The 16,337-nt window shown below is 28.5% G+C and overlaps 1 protein-coding gene across 1 annotated transcript; it reads right to left on the bottom strand.

Annotated features, from left to right (window-relative positions):
• Positions 1–9,610, bottom strand: LOC130802878 (carotenoid cleavage dioxygenase 8 homolog B, chloroplastic). The gene is made up of 7 exons (XM_057666984.1): positions 9,399–9,610; positions 7,232–7,520; positions 5,037–5,494; positions 3,079–3,272; positions 1,896–2,085; positions 698–800; positions 1–149 (listed from the first exon to the last, which is right to left on the bottom strand). Exons 1-7 carry the CDS (start codon positions 9,600–9,602, stop codon positions 1–3), a joined length of 1,587 nt encoding a protein of 528 aa, XP_057522967.1. The 5' UTR covers positions 9,603–9,610.
• Positions 9,611–16,337: the final 6,727 nt, after the last annotated feature.

The raw sequence follows: 16,337 nt of genomic DNA, 5'->3' as shown, positions 1-16,337 counted from the left end.
TTAATCCATACTAGGAATCCAACATCCATGTAGACCATAAGGAAGACCATAAGGGAACTTGGCTCTTGCAATCTCTTCAAAGGTAGAACCATCAAGAAGTAGTGCATATCCTTCTCCATTCTTTCCACTAACTACCGATATTACCACTCCTATATCATTCATTAAACAATTTTAATTTTTAATAATAATAATAATAATAATAATAATAATAATAATAATAATAATAATAATAATAATAATAATAATAATAAATAGCTTTTGAATTAAATAACTAGAATAAAAGAATGTTATTGTGATTTTAAGCCTTTTAGTGTAAATAATTATTCTTCACTTACAATTTTAGTTAGCTTTTGTTTTTTTCTTTTTATTTGGTCAAACAGTCAAAAAATATTTGATGAATTATTATAAGCTAGAAAAACGTTATTTTTTAAGTGTTTTAAAGTCAAAGCCAAAAACCTATAGTAAGCAGCTTTTTCAACCACTTTGCTACTTTGCTATTTTTTCTTCTAATAATCGGCCAATAATTAATTAATAATTTTTAACAAACATCGAATAAAATTAACTTAAATAGTTTACTTACAACAACTAACAAGTCAATCGATCCTTTAAACGGGTCAAACCACTCTATAACTTCAGCCAACAGTCATTTGCGAAACAAATCCACAGTTATAAAAAGTTCAAAAGCTACAAAACGTACCATCGTCTTCTTCAGTTGCTCCAGGACGAGGTACAAAGTATGGCTCAGAAGGCACAACACCTTCCTCGTACCAATTTTTGGCCTTCTTTTCTACTAAATCAATCTACAACATGCATATACATAATTTCATTTAGAAATTTAAATTTGTTCATATTTAGTATTTAACAAATAAAAAAATTTAAATTTAAATTTAAGTTAAGTTTCTTATTATTTTTTAAAATATATAATTAAAGTTAAAAATTTGAGAATAACAATATAAAACTTATTACCAAACCCGACCTAAAGTTAATTAATGAATTCTTTAGATAATTGTCAAAACCAAACCGTTTAAGAATATTTTAATTATACAGAATCTCTGAATAGCCTTACGTATACAACAGATGCAAATGTTGATTGGTATATAATGGCAGTCATGTAATGTTTTCTATCTTGTTAATCATCTAATACGTAAAACCAGAGAACATCATATGATTTAAAGATGTGATATTTTTTAAAGTTATATGATGTAAATTTAAAAGAGTAAATTAGTAAAAAATACATTGGGCTGTAATACGACTCAAGAGCCTTGGCTGGTGGGGCCGAAAAGCATGGGGAAGTTGGTCGGGTCATATATGCTAATTGCTAACCACTCCATCTCATAATACATTTTGCGTGTTAAGTGTTAATTGTTAAATTGAACAGCTCAATTAAAAATTTAAACTAATAGTTAATGTTTTAGAATATATTAGTATATTGTTAAATTAAATTCTGTACTATGATTTTAATTTAAAAGAGGGCCTTAGGCTCTACATTTATCCTAGTTTTTTAGTTGATTTTCCTCATTGATTAAGCTAGATTTCTATTTTGACAATAAGTTTGTGCTCATCTCAATCACAGATTTAATCTCCTTTTTCATCGGGTAATTTTAAATATAGTTATTGATTCTCAAATGCAATCAATATAACAATTTAAAAAAAAATAAAGTCAATCATCATAAAATTACATGCTTTTATCTGCTCGTAGTTTTATCATATTTTAAATTTATTTTCAACCAAAGTTAAATAATAAAGATGCACACTTCAGTTATAGCAAATTAAAAGGAGAAAAAGAGTATTTCCTCCATTTCAACATACTTGTTATTAATAGTGATAATTTTCTACACAACTTATCATAACCACGAACAAGTATTTTAAAAAGAAAAAAAGTATAATTTTGGTACCTTAGTAAGAGTGTTAGGAAAGTTACAAGGGCGACGAGCTCCACAGGCATAAGCGTAACGGTATTTAATACCCAAGTAAGAAGGGTTAATGCTGCACATATCCATGCCTCTACCATGCTCTTCTGGGTCCACTGCAGCTTCTAGCTTCCCATATGGCATCCCGTTCATCGGAATTTTGAATCTGCCAACCCTGTATATATCATATTATACATGTACATCATTTTCTATTTTATACGCCATACATATACATATCATTTTATATGTCATTTCATATTTAATTTATAACAAATTGTTCTCAATAATGCAATAATGTTATTATATATATCGTGTATAACATCAAAATAAATAACAAAAACTCAATTTCTGGTCCCTTTTCGAATCTTAATTATATTGCAAACGTTCCTGTCTGATAGTACATATCAAAATAACAAACAATTTTAATAATTATGCTCGTAGTATTTCATTTTAATGCGTTATCATTTGAAATGTTGTATTAAGTGGTAATAAGAAATGTAAATAGTTTTTTTATGATCAACTTCGCATTACCAAATTAATTCTAACAACTAAACAGACTGATATATATGGAATTACAAAGAATAAACGTGTTTTCAAGCAATATGCACAAAATATGTTTAAATCAATGAAATAGTTTTTTTTTTCACTTTTGATAGTAATATATTGTGGGGAAATAACTAATATCACTACAACAAATTTAACTTTTCACGGCATTGGATTTAGTGGCATTTAAAAAAATGCCACTAATTAATATTTTTAGTGTAATAATTACTGGTTTTTATCTTAGATTCCACTATAAAATGATTTAGCGACACTTTATTTGGTCTTTAGTGGTATATGTAATTTCACTATAGTCTATAGTGACATTTATGAGAAATATTACTAGATCTCATGTCGCAAAAAGCTTTAGTGTTTGATTTTATATTATGCTGCTAAAGAGTCTAATAAATGTCACTAAATCCTCTAAAAGCAAGTTATGTCATGGTGCATGTTCAAGATCAACATCATAGGAAAAAACAACTTGAAGTAGAGACTTATACTCTTAAATAGCATAGATAATATATTTTTAATAGTTTTTTTTACTGATGGTAATATTTTTTCTTATAACATGTCACCTATATACGTGGTAAAGTCACTAGCGAATATGATTTTGAACATATATATATACCTTGCACTAGGAAGAACATCTTGGCCTATAGAGGTTCGTAGATTTTGAAGCCGTAGTTTGTCGAGAATAGAAGTGTCTGCATTATGCTCACAACAATCTGCAATGATTGCAATTACGTTCCCTTCTTCGTCTGTTTCCTCATATGCGTTTATGAAATGGAATGTCAAAAATAGTGGCACTTCTACCGTTGTCACCTACCATCATCAATATACGAATACAATTTAGTCATACAGTATAAATTTAAAGAAAACAAATAAAGAAAATATATATTCCTTAATTAATTATCTCAATAAAATAAGTTAGGAGTACTATATATATATAATCATAATAATCTAAGATACGTGTTTTTATCTTATATTTTTTTGACAGTAGTCTCAAGTATTATTCTAATCTCATCCTCTCCTTTACACTCATTTTTATCCTAGCTTCGTACTATTATTTTTATTTTCATTTTCTACCAATCATTTGTTTTTTGTACTTCTTATTCTTTCACTACTTTGTATTAATATTTTGGAATACAACTAAATTATAAATAGAATTATATAGTTAACTCTAAAGAATAAAGAACAAAAGAGTAACGATTATTATACAACGTAAATGGCTACGCATGTAATGCCACAAGGAAAACCACTTTCTTGCTTAATTCTGTTGCAAAAAGAACGTGTCTAATTATATAACATAATAACCCTTTTATATTCTAATAAGTCTTGTTGTTTGAGACCGTCTTATTATAAGACGGGCATCACCCTATTTTTTAATTAGTGATAAGATTAAGATTGTTAGTGATCAGACTAAAGTTACAAGTAAGTGATTACTTTAAAATTATAAGGAACCATTTGAAGTTTATAAGTGATCAGTTAAAGATTATAAGTGGTCACTTAAGACTGTAAGTGTACATCAACCCAATTTAATAGAAATGGTCTCACCGTGAGACCGTGTCATTTGAGATTTGTGTTCTATTCCTATAGGCCAAAAGTAATGATATGTGACTAATGTTCTAGTCCCATCATAAATTACAACTTATAATGAATCAGCTCGTTTTATATGAGACCGTCTTACCGTGAGATGGACCCATATAATTAGCTTATTTTTTTAATTGATTACTTTAAGATCGTAAATAATTGTTTTAAGGGTATGAGTAATCACTCTAAGACTATAAATAGCGATTATTTTAAAATTATAAGTGATTACTTTAACATAAAAAATGTATATTGGGCCAGCCCAATTGAGATTGTCCCACCATGCGACTGTCTTATTTAAGAATTAGTGATAATAAATTTACAAAGCTTTATGGGCTCACGTAGACAAGCCCACAATCACTAGTAAGCTTGTTTGTACATGCCCACTTAAGAGAAAAGTTCACTATACACAAACTTAATGAGTTTCATTTTCAAAACCACATGATAGTCAGAAAAGTAACCACCAAACTAACATACTAGTCAACTTTTCAACAAATCACTGATGTAGGATCAGATGTGATCATTTCCTCAATAGAAATTTTTAAGAAAAATTGTACTTCTTCTGGTTTTTAATAGTTTCTACACTTTTGTTTTTCACGTTATCTAATGCATGATTTTATTCTTAATTAATATTTTAATTTCATATGATAAAAGATTCTAAAAAGTTAATATTATGAAAATGTTCATTAAGACGAATCAAACAAGATCCCACTTGATTATGTTTTACATTATATATGGGGAAATATATATCAACTAAGACCAGTTGATAAATAATAGTTGCTATAGGAACTGTAGCAACTATTAAAACCCAAAAGAAGTATATTGAATATCAGAAGTAAATATGATATGAACTCTTCAAATTCTTTTTATCAGCTTAATATGTAGTTAATTTCAAAGACGACTCCATTTTTGAAATGATAAATCCATCACTAATAGTAAGACCGATCATCATTTAATTAGTACCAAACAAACACGGAGGGTGATAGGAGAGTTACGTACCAAGGAGCCGCTAAATCTACACATTACATGCAGAAAAGCCTTAGAATCAGGGAGCCATTGGAACTTGTAAAGAGGGGTTGGTTCAGCCCTTAACAAATTCTTGACACAATATCTTAAGGGCATCTCAGGGATAATTATGTAATTCTCAGTCACAGGGAAAGAGTGGACCCACCCAGGTGTGGGCCCACCTCGACAATTAATTCTTCCAATCACTCGCCGTAGATTAGATCCTGCTTTCATCCTGACCGCTAAATATCCAGGGTTGACTAAATCAGGGAGCAAAGTCAACAGTTCATCTTGGGTTACAATAGGGTGAGCAGAGTGTAGAAGTAGCCTTTCAAAAGGGTCATTAAACTCTAATTTTCCCAACGTTTCCAATGTGTTAGGGTCAATTATTATTGACCCTTTTTGTGTTTCTGTTAGGCATACCACTCGTCCATCTCCAAGTTTCACAACTCCTGCATACAAAAAAAAATAAATAATAAATTTTATAACATTAACGTTATGTATGTCAATCGGTATTAAATATTAGAAATGATGATAAAAAAATTAGTATAATTTTAATAGGAATATCTCTTGACAAGTTTAATAGTCATATTGCCTATTGTCTTTTAATAATCTCATTTTCTTCAGAAAATTCATTCCAATGTATTATCATTTAAAAATGTAGTATTATATGCTAATGAATGGAAAATTGTGAAAAAAAAATTTTATGTTCAAACTTTGTTTACCATGAGATTGACATAATAAATATCATGAAAATTTATACTACATACAGATCATTCTCATTCTCACCGTTTAGTATCGATTACCAAACGGGTTGTAAGTTGAATGCACCACTCTAGTTATAGAATGTCATTTCCAAAAGTATTTTTCTTTAGAAAAAGTGTTTCTAATTGAATATATAACATGATATGAACCTTTCATATTGAGCTTAAATGTTTGGTTGTGATGATTTCTTGACGTAATAATAAAGTATTTAATATATTATGAGATCTTGATCTTAAATCTAAGTTGATAGTTAATGCTCTGTAAACGTGGAGTAGGACTTTAAATGATAGGAGGCTAGACATTTTCATATTAGCATTGCCAAAATATTTTTAGGTAAAGATAAAAATTAACAGGAGTTTAGGGTATTAGAACATCTTTGTTATGTTAACAACGACACCAACAATTATTATGAATTAAGCGTAGATTTAAGAAAATTCTAAAACTAAATCACCCACAAATATATTTCTTTAATATAATTTTGAGGTAACATTGCAACCAAGAGCTTCACCGCTTATGTGTTACATATACTTTATTATTTTGGGACAGATATTATAAAATGATATACGTGACCATATCCTATTACATAAAAATATGAAGTACATATACAAGCATATAACAATATATGGATATTAATTATCTTAACATATTATGAGTAGAAATGCATGTAGCTTATAAAATATAGTAGTGTACAGTCTAGATTATCACAAATTCTTATGAGAGACGGTCTCTTTCAGAGATTATTTTTTATTAGGCCGACCTATTATATATTTTGTAAAATATTGTAAGTAGGCATTAAGTATGATGTAAGTAACATTTAAGATATTGAAAGTAGGTATTAAGGACACGGAAAGTAAGCATTAATAAATAATGTAAGTAGGCATTATGAATACGATAAGTAGGCATAAATCTTTGATAGGTTAGCTAGGCTTGAGATATGTCTTTTAAAGAAACGGTTTCTCAAAAGACTAGCTGCTAGATTATTAAACTTTATAAACTATACTATAGTAGTAACTAAAATAGTATTAAATCATAAATAATACATAACGTTACAAATATTATAGTTCCATATATGTGCGAGTAAAAAACATATTACTCTCCATTTTCATATTTTTTTCTCAAATAAAATTTACGAATTTTAGCATTAAGCTTTGACTATGATTTCTCATTGATTTATATCAAAAAACATATTCATATAAGATTTTAATAGACTCGTCTTAATATATACTTTTTAAATATTAATTTTTTAGAATTTTTAAAAAACTCACAATTAAAAGTTACATTAAAATATAAATACATAACATTAAAATATATTTATGAGTAATCTTGTTATTAAATTTATGTTGATGTATAAAATTGTAATATATACTACTATGATTTTTATAATTTAGATTGTTAAGGATTAGAGGAATATGCTATATATTTACCTGTATTAGCGTTATCAGTGAGAGAAGCACCAGAGAAAAGGTTGGCCAAATCACCAATATAAGCCAGAAAATTTTTAGGTTTAGGGGTTTCAGAAAATTCCCTATAACATATTTTCCGGTTGTTTTTGGCCGCCTTATAGGCCTCCGATTCGAGCTGTCGGTGACCGGCAACCAGCCGTCCGTCCTGGAAATGAAGCTTGACAATGGTAGCATAACCATCAAAGAGGTGCCTGAAATTGTAGTCTCCTATATGCCATAAACCTGGCCCATTGCGTAGATATGTTCCCTCCTGCAAATAAACATGTATTATTATTTTTTTTAATTGACATTAATAATCTAACATTTTACTTGTCGCTGTGAATAATTATACTTTTAAATTATTTTTTAATGATTTAACATTTACCCTAGTTCACTGTGAATAATCTAATCTTTATTTTAGTTTTCCGATACCATACTCAATTATTAGCAATATGGCATGTTTTGGACAAATGTATGTTTAAGATTAGATCATTAGAAATCATAAATTCTTGTGAGAGACCATCTCTAATTGGGTTTATCCAAAAAGGAAAATATAAAGTAAGTTTTTCGTTAGACATTAAGAATAATGTAAGTAGACATTTACAATATTGTAAATACTTAAGTACTTACTGGGTGCAAATTAAGTATATTGTAAATTGACATTAAAGATACGATAAGTAGGCAATAAGGATATGGTAAGTATGCTAGTAGGCTAAGTTTTTCGGCAGGCATTAGGAATACTGTAAGTAGGTATTTTAAGCACTTTTCGGTGGGCATTGAGTATATTGTAAGTAGGCATTAAGGATACAGTAGGTGGACATTAAGGTTTAATGGGTTGGGCCTGAGAGATATTTCTCAAAAAGACGATCTCTCAGAAGACCGACTATTAGAAAATAATATAAAGATGAGATTATTCAAAACTAATGGGTGAAAAATTAAATTATTAATACCAAATTTTATTTTAATAATTCATCATTAAGGTAATAAAATATGTGTACAAAGTGATTAACTTAAATAATAATACAACTCCAAAAAGCAAACTCAAAATAAAGATCTCATATACTAATAATTATATTAATTAAACTATTTAAACCAGAACATGTCACGATGAGATTTACTCCCACAAGAATTTGTATGAATAATATAATAGTTTATATTGATCGTGCATTTGTTTTGATAGACAACATTCTTCTCCATATAGCAGGCATAATGATTATAAGGACGGCTACATAAAACTCGGTAAATTAATACCACCCATAAAATAAATGTTGTTCATAATTTTTTTTAAATACTTGTAAAAATTTTAAATCTAATATTATTAGCACTGCATAACTTAATATATTGAATGATTATTTTTAATTTTAAAAAATTATATAATATTATTTTTGAAAGAATATGATGTTAGGTATTTTATTAAAGTGATAATTATTGAAGATGTGCCATTAATAATAAGAGTAGACAATAATAAATTAATCTATTAGTAAGACGATTTTTCTTCAACTTTTTTCATAAGGGGTTTGATTTCACCACAATTATAATAATTAAAAGTTTAGAAAAAGTCAAATAAATATATATAGTTTGCTTATATATTTAGAAAGGAAGAAAAAAAGGTTTGAAAATTTGCAAGAATACAAACTACTCCTTGAAGGAAGAAGTATTATCAAGAATTTAGTGTAAATTTATCAGTGTCATCATAGAAGGTATGCCCTTAATAAGCAAAGACACCTTTTTTAATATTTTAAAGAAAATATTTTAAAACTGATTATTTTAGTTAATTACTTTATTTTAGTGAATTACTAACTTAAAAAAATAAATAACCTTCTTAGTAGGACAGTGGATAAAAATAGTGGGATTATACTTCCATAATTTTAGTTAATTAGTTATAATTATTACTTAAAACGATAAATAAGATTAGGATTATAATCATTAATTAAGTTTTTTATTCGAATATCCCTCTTCTCAATCTCATTATAATTTCAACAAAAATATGTTTAGAATAAAAAAAACTAAAAATCACTATCAAGCATATGAAAAATTTTCACAACAAAATTATAATTCGAAATATATAAATAAAAAAAATGAATATGAAATAAAATTGAATGGGTTAGATCAAATAAATATTAATTATAATTAAATAGAAAAAACATACCAGCCAAGAGGGTATTTGACCTTGCACAAGAAGTTCACCTTCCCATCTTTCTTGTCTAATGCTTGTCCATGCAGATAGTTTGCCACCATTGTTTGTTTCACCTTTTTTTGGTGTAGGAGAAGCAATCAAAGGAGGAAATCTAGTGGCCACATTATTAGCCTTCAACTTGAAGCTATTACTCATTAAGCTTTGCTTATTACCCATAAACAATAAATTATTATTATTATTATTACTATTATTATTATTATTATTATTATTATTATTATTATTATTAATTCTACTCATATTATTTTTAGCATCACCTTCATGATTAGATGAATTTTGTGATATTTTTGTTGATGATGAGCTTGTAAATACATAATTAGTTGCATGAAACGCAAGGGATGCCATATCAAAGAGGTTATAAATTCAAGCTAAGCAATAGATGAAACACAATATGCATATGCAATTAGGGGAATGAAAATTAGGAGTATTTATAGAGGTGTGATATACTCTCAGTATCTTTATGTACCACTTTTCATTTTAATTTGTTTCATTGATTTTGCACTTTATTTTTTTTGATAGTGGTTTCACTCTCTTTCTTTTAATCTCATATATATACAAATTTATACTTTCTTTCTATTTTAACCACTTATTTCTATCATATCTTTGTTTCTGTCTTATTCTTCAACCTAATTTACCTTTCCACTAAATTTTACAGGCGTAAAATAAGAGAGATTAAGTAATAAGTAATAAGTAATAATATGCATCTTAGAAAGAGAAGAGAACCATACTATTGAAGGGAATATATTATGCTATGTTTGACATCTTTAAAAAGTGGAAATTTCATTACAATGCTTTGCGTTGCACTAGGTCTAGATGACAAGCTTCTATTGTTTGATACTCCCTCCAATTAAAATTTTTAATACCTTAAATTATGCGTATTTAAAACTATAAATAATAATATTACTAAAATTTAAATTGAGATACATTAAATAAAATTTTATTTAATTAGCTATATGTTTTTACTTACAAATTTAGAACACTTTGGTAATTAAGACAAATTGATAAATAGAGCTAAAAAAAATATGAGACAATATTGCTACGGGAGAGGAAATATATCATGCGAAATCACAAATCAATAAAGAGATATATAATAAAACAATAATCAACAATGTATAGAGAAAAAACCCAAAGATTTATATGGTTCAATATCAGCGTAGGAGCTATGTCCACCAGGCACGAGAATAATTTTCAATATAATATCAAGAACATGAATGGCTTTCTAGAATGTTTTCTCTCCAATAAGAGATATGAGATTATTTTTTTTATGTGGTGAAAATCAAATACTTGTCACAAGCAATGAAAGGAACGTCATCTACTAGATTAATCCATGATTCTCATAGTAGAGACTCTTTTGTATAGAAATGACCATACAAGACCAATAACCCTAATAAGAATAAGAGAAAAACCATAAAGACTGTGAGCAATCCCAATAAGTATAGGAAAACCAAACCTAATGAATAGAAAAACAATCCTAATAAGATTAGGAACATAACCCTAGTAAGAATAGAAACTCAGTAATCAATCTTGTATATGTTAGAGTATATAACATATTTTGGGGCCTCAACCATCAGTTTAAGCTTTTGATTGAGTTGGTTCCAACCCAATGTTTATCTATTTTTTTCTTTTTTGTAAAATTTAATGGTAATTTGTGTTGTGCAATATATAGAGTGTTTGCTAGGTGGCTGTAATAATAACATTAGAAGATTAGCTTCTGATAATTGGACATTGTACATGTTGAAAGATGCAGAGCAAGTTAGGACATATCTCTTATACGATAAATAAAGTGGGACATAAAGTTTATAACTTTATGTCCAAGTGCTTTAAACATAAGAAGTAAGAATGAAGCAAAGTGAAATAAGCTCAAAACGAGTTAATGCTCATTCGAGCATTAATATGCTTGTTCGAGCAACATTGTTCTCTTTCGAGCACTTGTTTGCTTGTTCGAGCACTTTTATATTTGAATGACCATTTTGATTTTTTTGATGAGGCAAAACCTTTTGTAGCTTCACTTTGATGATTTTTGCATTTGCTCATTGGATCAAGCTTTATAGGTGTTGACTCAAACACACTTTTACAAACGCATATTCGTGAGTGAAAACTCTATTTTATGGATAAACATATATTCTTTCAATCTGAACTGATATTTTCAGAGGTTATTATACATGAAATTAAGAGGTGAAAACATGCTTATAACTCTATGTTCTTGTTCTTTTCTTTGAACAATTGAATATATAAAGAACTTTATAACCTATTTATGTAGTTGCTGATTTTAATATCTTTTTGAATTCATAGTTATTTATTCTCTTTATTTTGTAGTATGTCTTTTAGTGTGATTAATTGTAGTATATATTGTGAATTTTCATTTTATGATACAATTACCTTTAAGGGTCTGAATATCACAAAAGAAAAGTTAGAAATCATGTAAAATAACTAATTAAGAATTTCAAGTGACTTAATTAAGTGTCAAACAAATCTTCATAGTGTCTTCCACCTAGTGTTCAACAAAGTAAGGACTATTGTCATACATAAAGGAGAATACAAACATAACTTGTATTTTGTAGTTTACTTATTTGTGTATTTACATGTAATAATCTTTTGTGATAATTTTTCTTGTATTATAGCAAGCATTAAGAGCATCATGTCAAACTTTATCAAGTTGAACAAGTTTTTGGGTGTGGAGTTTTAAAGGTGGAAAAAGAAGATGCTCATTCTTTTGACTTCCTTCATTTAGCTTTCCTCATTGTGGCATAGTCATAAGCACACCGAAATCAAAAGAGATTGAAGATGAAACTTTGGAGAAAATAAGGAGGTGCAACAAGTGGGAAAATGACAAATTTATTTGTAGATATGACACATTCTTAATGGTATTAATGCTATGTCATCACTTTTATTGATGATTATTCTAAATTTTGTTATGTACATCTCTAACATACAAAAGATGAAGCAATTCATTTCTTTAAAGTTAATAAAAAGAAAGTTGAATCGCAAGTTGATGCTAAACTTAAGAAATTATGAACGTATAAAAGAAGAGAATATAATGACCTTACTTATTTCTAATCAATGGGTGTATACGTGAAACAATCGTGAGTTATGCACCACAATCATATTGTTTAGTGTAAAGGAAAAATATAATCCTCATGAAATAGTAAATTCCATGTTATGCTACTCTATTTCGAGTGATGGATTTTTTGGAATAAAGCAATGTTAACCGCATGACAGATTCTTTACTAGGTTTCATAAACAATCAATTAGAAAATTCCTTAGGAACTTTGGTACATGAGAAAACTAAACTTAATTTATCTAAGAATTTGGGGTTGTAGGATAACTGTGAGAGTGCCCGGTAACAAGAGAAGGAAACTTGATGAGTGTGGTCTTGAATTTATTTTTATAAATTATGAAAATAAAAGTAAAAACTATGGGTTTTATGTAATAGAATAGATACATATCGATTTGTTCAATTATTGAGTGAAGAGATGCAATTTTTAATGAAAGATTTTCATTAATTACATCTACATTTAAATGAAGTCTTTTAGACTTGATCTTCATGTATATTTGGTTGAAGGTACTAAAAATGACATTCACTCTAAAGTTCTATATTGTTTAAGCGTGAAAGGTGACCCGATGTTATGACTTCACCAGATAACTCCTTTTAGGAGGAAGCTATTAATGGTGAAGTGGAGTTCATCATGGGATATAATACTTAGGTATTAGTGGATATTTCTCCGTCTTTTAGACAAATTGTTGCAAATGAATTTTCTAAAAGAAGACAAATATTGATGGTACTATTAATAAGTTCAAAACTTGTAAAGTGAAACAAGGCTTTATGCAAAATCATGGTATTGATCACTTTGATACTTATGCATCAGTTGCAAGAACAACCACCATTAGGTTGTTGGTAGCGCAGGCTATGATTCACAATCTAATAACTCACCAAATAGATGTGAAAATGACCTTTTGTATGGAGAACTAGATGAAGAAGTTTATATGAAAAACCCAAAGATTTTGTTATGAAAGAACAAAAGAACAAAGTATGTAAACATGTTAACTCATTTTATAGACTAAAACAAGCACCAAAACAATATCAAACATTAGATGAAATTATTTTGTCCTTTAGATTCATTTTGAATCAAGTCGATAAATATGAATATAGAAAAATTGATGTCTTTGGTAATTGAGTCATCATTTATTTATGTATAGATGATATGCTCATCTCTGCCACTAATTTGTACAAGTTTATGACACAAAAGAATTTATTTCAAGTTTCTTTCAAATGTAAGGATTATAGGGGATGCTGATGTGATCTTAGGAATTAAGATCATAACAAACAGTTGACTTAAATTATGTCAAGCTCATTCTAATGAGAAGGTGCTCAAACGATTCAATATGTTTGACATAAGACCAATCTTGACTCTTATGAACTCAAATGTAAAATTTCTTTGTAACACCTAAATATCGAATTCACAATTAGAATATTCAAAGTCGTTAGATTTTTAATGTATGCTTTGACCAACACAAGACCTGACATAGTATTTCTGGTTGCAAAATTGAGTAGGTTATTGGAAACCTCGTTCCCTAACATTGGCTGGTGTTAAGGAGACTATAAAACTACATGAAAGGTACTATGGATTATGGTATAACTTATAGTGGAGATCTTCCAGTTTTGGAAGGATACATTGATGCAAGTTGGACCACTAGTAAAGAAAAAAATTCTCAAACAAGTGTTGGATCTTTGTTTACAGAGAGGTTCAACATGCATCTTGCCCCTTCCAACAATGTCTTTTTTATCTTCTCGACCATGTTATTTTTTTGAACCTACCTTCACAAGTATATATGATGTCAAATAATCTCGTTCTTGAAGCACACTCTTAAGCCCATCGTCGTTTCTCAATGTTTTGGTGCTCTTATCGATGTTCTTCTCAATCATGTTCTTCTAATCCTTAGAGGCACTCATTACTTCATCCTTTTTCTGTATGAAGTAACAATGGAATTTGTTTGAATAATCGTTGATGAATGTGAGCACGTAGTTAAAACCACCCAAATAGGTTTTCCTTGATAGACCTTATAGATTTAAATTTATGTAATCAAGTATCCTTTTGTGTTACAGACACAACAACGTTGAAACTTACTGTCTTATACTTGTCCTCTTCCCTCTGAACACTCCTTGTTTACTTATCTTATTTATCTCATCTTCACCCATGTAACCAAACTCCTCATCATTAATAATCTCATTAATATTTTACAAATCCATAATAATTGTCCAAAACTCATCTTGGTGAGTATTTAGAGAATTATCTTCCTTCAAGCGTAAATCATACAATTAATTATTCAACAACAATCTATTTCGAACACTCTTTACTATGTACAATGACTTTAGCCTATCCCAAATCTCCTTGAAAGTATCTTCTTTCACCATTTCTCTCAACAATTCATTTAACAGGCACAATTGAATTACATTAAGAAGAGCCTTAGAAACCATCTCCCCCCATGTTGCACTTTTCATTTTGGTGGCAAAATTTTGGAGATGCCTTCCAATGCCTTATAAACACCATGTTGGGTTAATACAACTTTTTTTGACTTACCATAAGCAAAATTTCTAGTTTTTATCAAACTTTTCTTTGTCTAACCTCATGGTTGTCATTTTAAATACCAAATTCAATCAAAAACTCTCAATTAATCACCAAAAACCTAAAGCTCTAATGCCAATTGATGTTTCTTGGTAATCTAATATTGATCAAAATTGATAATTAATCTCCCATGATCAATAATTAGATTCCTAATTGAATTCGAAAAAAAAAAATTGGAAACCTTAAAATGATATCAACCAATCAAAACAACACGTAAAATTTACTGAGATTTATTCAATGTGGGGATACATCCCCTCTAGCCTGGTTATTTAATAATTGATGAGAAAATTATGCTAATCAAAATGTAAATTGTAATAGCCTCTTAAATAGACAATAAATATTATATTCATTACACGTATAAAATATATGTTCCTTATGATCAACATTCATAATATTTGTGGTCATATAATTATTAAATGTGGAAACTTTTTAAATACAATATATGAGAAGAATAGCAAGCTAGCTAGCTAGTAACAAGACTTGAAATCAACTAGAAACGTTGATTAGGGCGGTGGTCATGTACTTTAGGCTTTGGAGCCGTTGATAGTGGGTATTTAATAAGCTACTAGAAATTCAATAACAAAACATAATAATGTGTAGACATTTTGGGCCATCTCAATTAACTAAGAATATTTGGTTGGTGCTTCTTCAAATCATTACACTCATATGCTCCATGCTCTTTTATTGATTCGCCCCTTTTAATTTGTTTATTTACACACTGGACTCTTTTATTTTATACCTAGTATAAAATGAGTGAAATTTAGTAAAAAAGAAAATTTAGTTGAAAAATGAGATAAAAAATAAGTAGGGGATAAAAATAAGAGGTTAAAATAAAAATAAATTATAAGTTTGTAGATAAAATTAAAACAATAAGGGTGAGACAATTACTAAAAAAAAATACATAATCAGTAAAATAGTCTGCATCATGCAAAATAAGATAGACATAAGGAGTATTTTTCTGATTTTACTTTTGTTTTAAATTTTTGTTACATTTTCTTTAATTTAACTATTACTTTTTGTGGTTTATGCCTATTTGGGAAAGTGGGGATCCTCTCGAGGGCATGGTTTTTCCATTTATTGCTAAATGCTACTATGCATTATGCATACATATTCCTACATATATACACTTCCAATTTATATATTGTTACTTGGGCCACATGTTTGCCACCTTTTCCAACTTTCATGTGAAGATGTCAAAATGTTTGGTGAATCCTACTAATTTACTTGTGTCAATTTTCCAATCATTCTTGAAATAAAAAATTTCTTAGAA

This window comes from Amaranthus tricolor, chromosome 16 (assembly GCF_026212465.1).
Source record: "Amaranthus tricolor cultivar Red isolate AtriRed21 chromosome 16, ASM2621246v1, whole genome shotgun sequence".
In the NCBI taxonomy this organism is placed as follows: Eukaryota; Viridiplantae; Streptophyta; class Magnoliopsida; order Caryophyllales; family Amaranthaceae; genus Amaranthus; species Amaranthus tricolor.
Note: the sequence above shows the minus strand (reverse complement) of the source record. Positions and strands in the feature narration are given on the sequence as shown.

Bases quoted from the DNA above. Each gene is read 5' to 3' on its own strand.
- LOC130802878 (XM_057666984.1), bottom strand. From the start codon at position 9,602: ATGGGTAATAAGCAAAGCTTAATGAGTAATAGCTTCAAGTTGAAGGCT. The intron at 7,521-9,398 runs GTATGTTTTTTC...GTTTATTTGCAG, and splicing joins GTCAAATACCCTCTTGGCTG to GAGGGAACATATCTACGCAA. The intron at 5,495-7,231 runs GTAAATATATAG...TTTTGTATGCAG, and splicing joins CACTGATAACGCTAATACAG to GAGTTGTGAAACTTGGAGAT.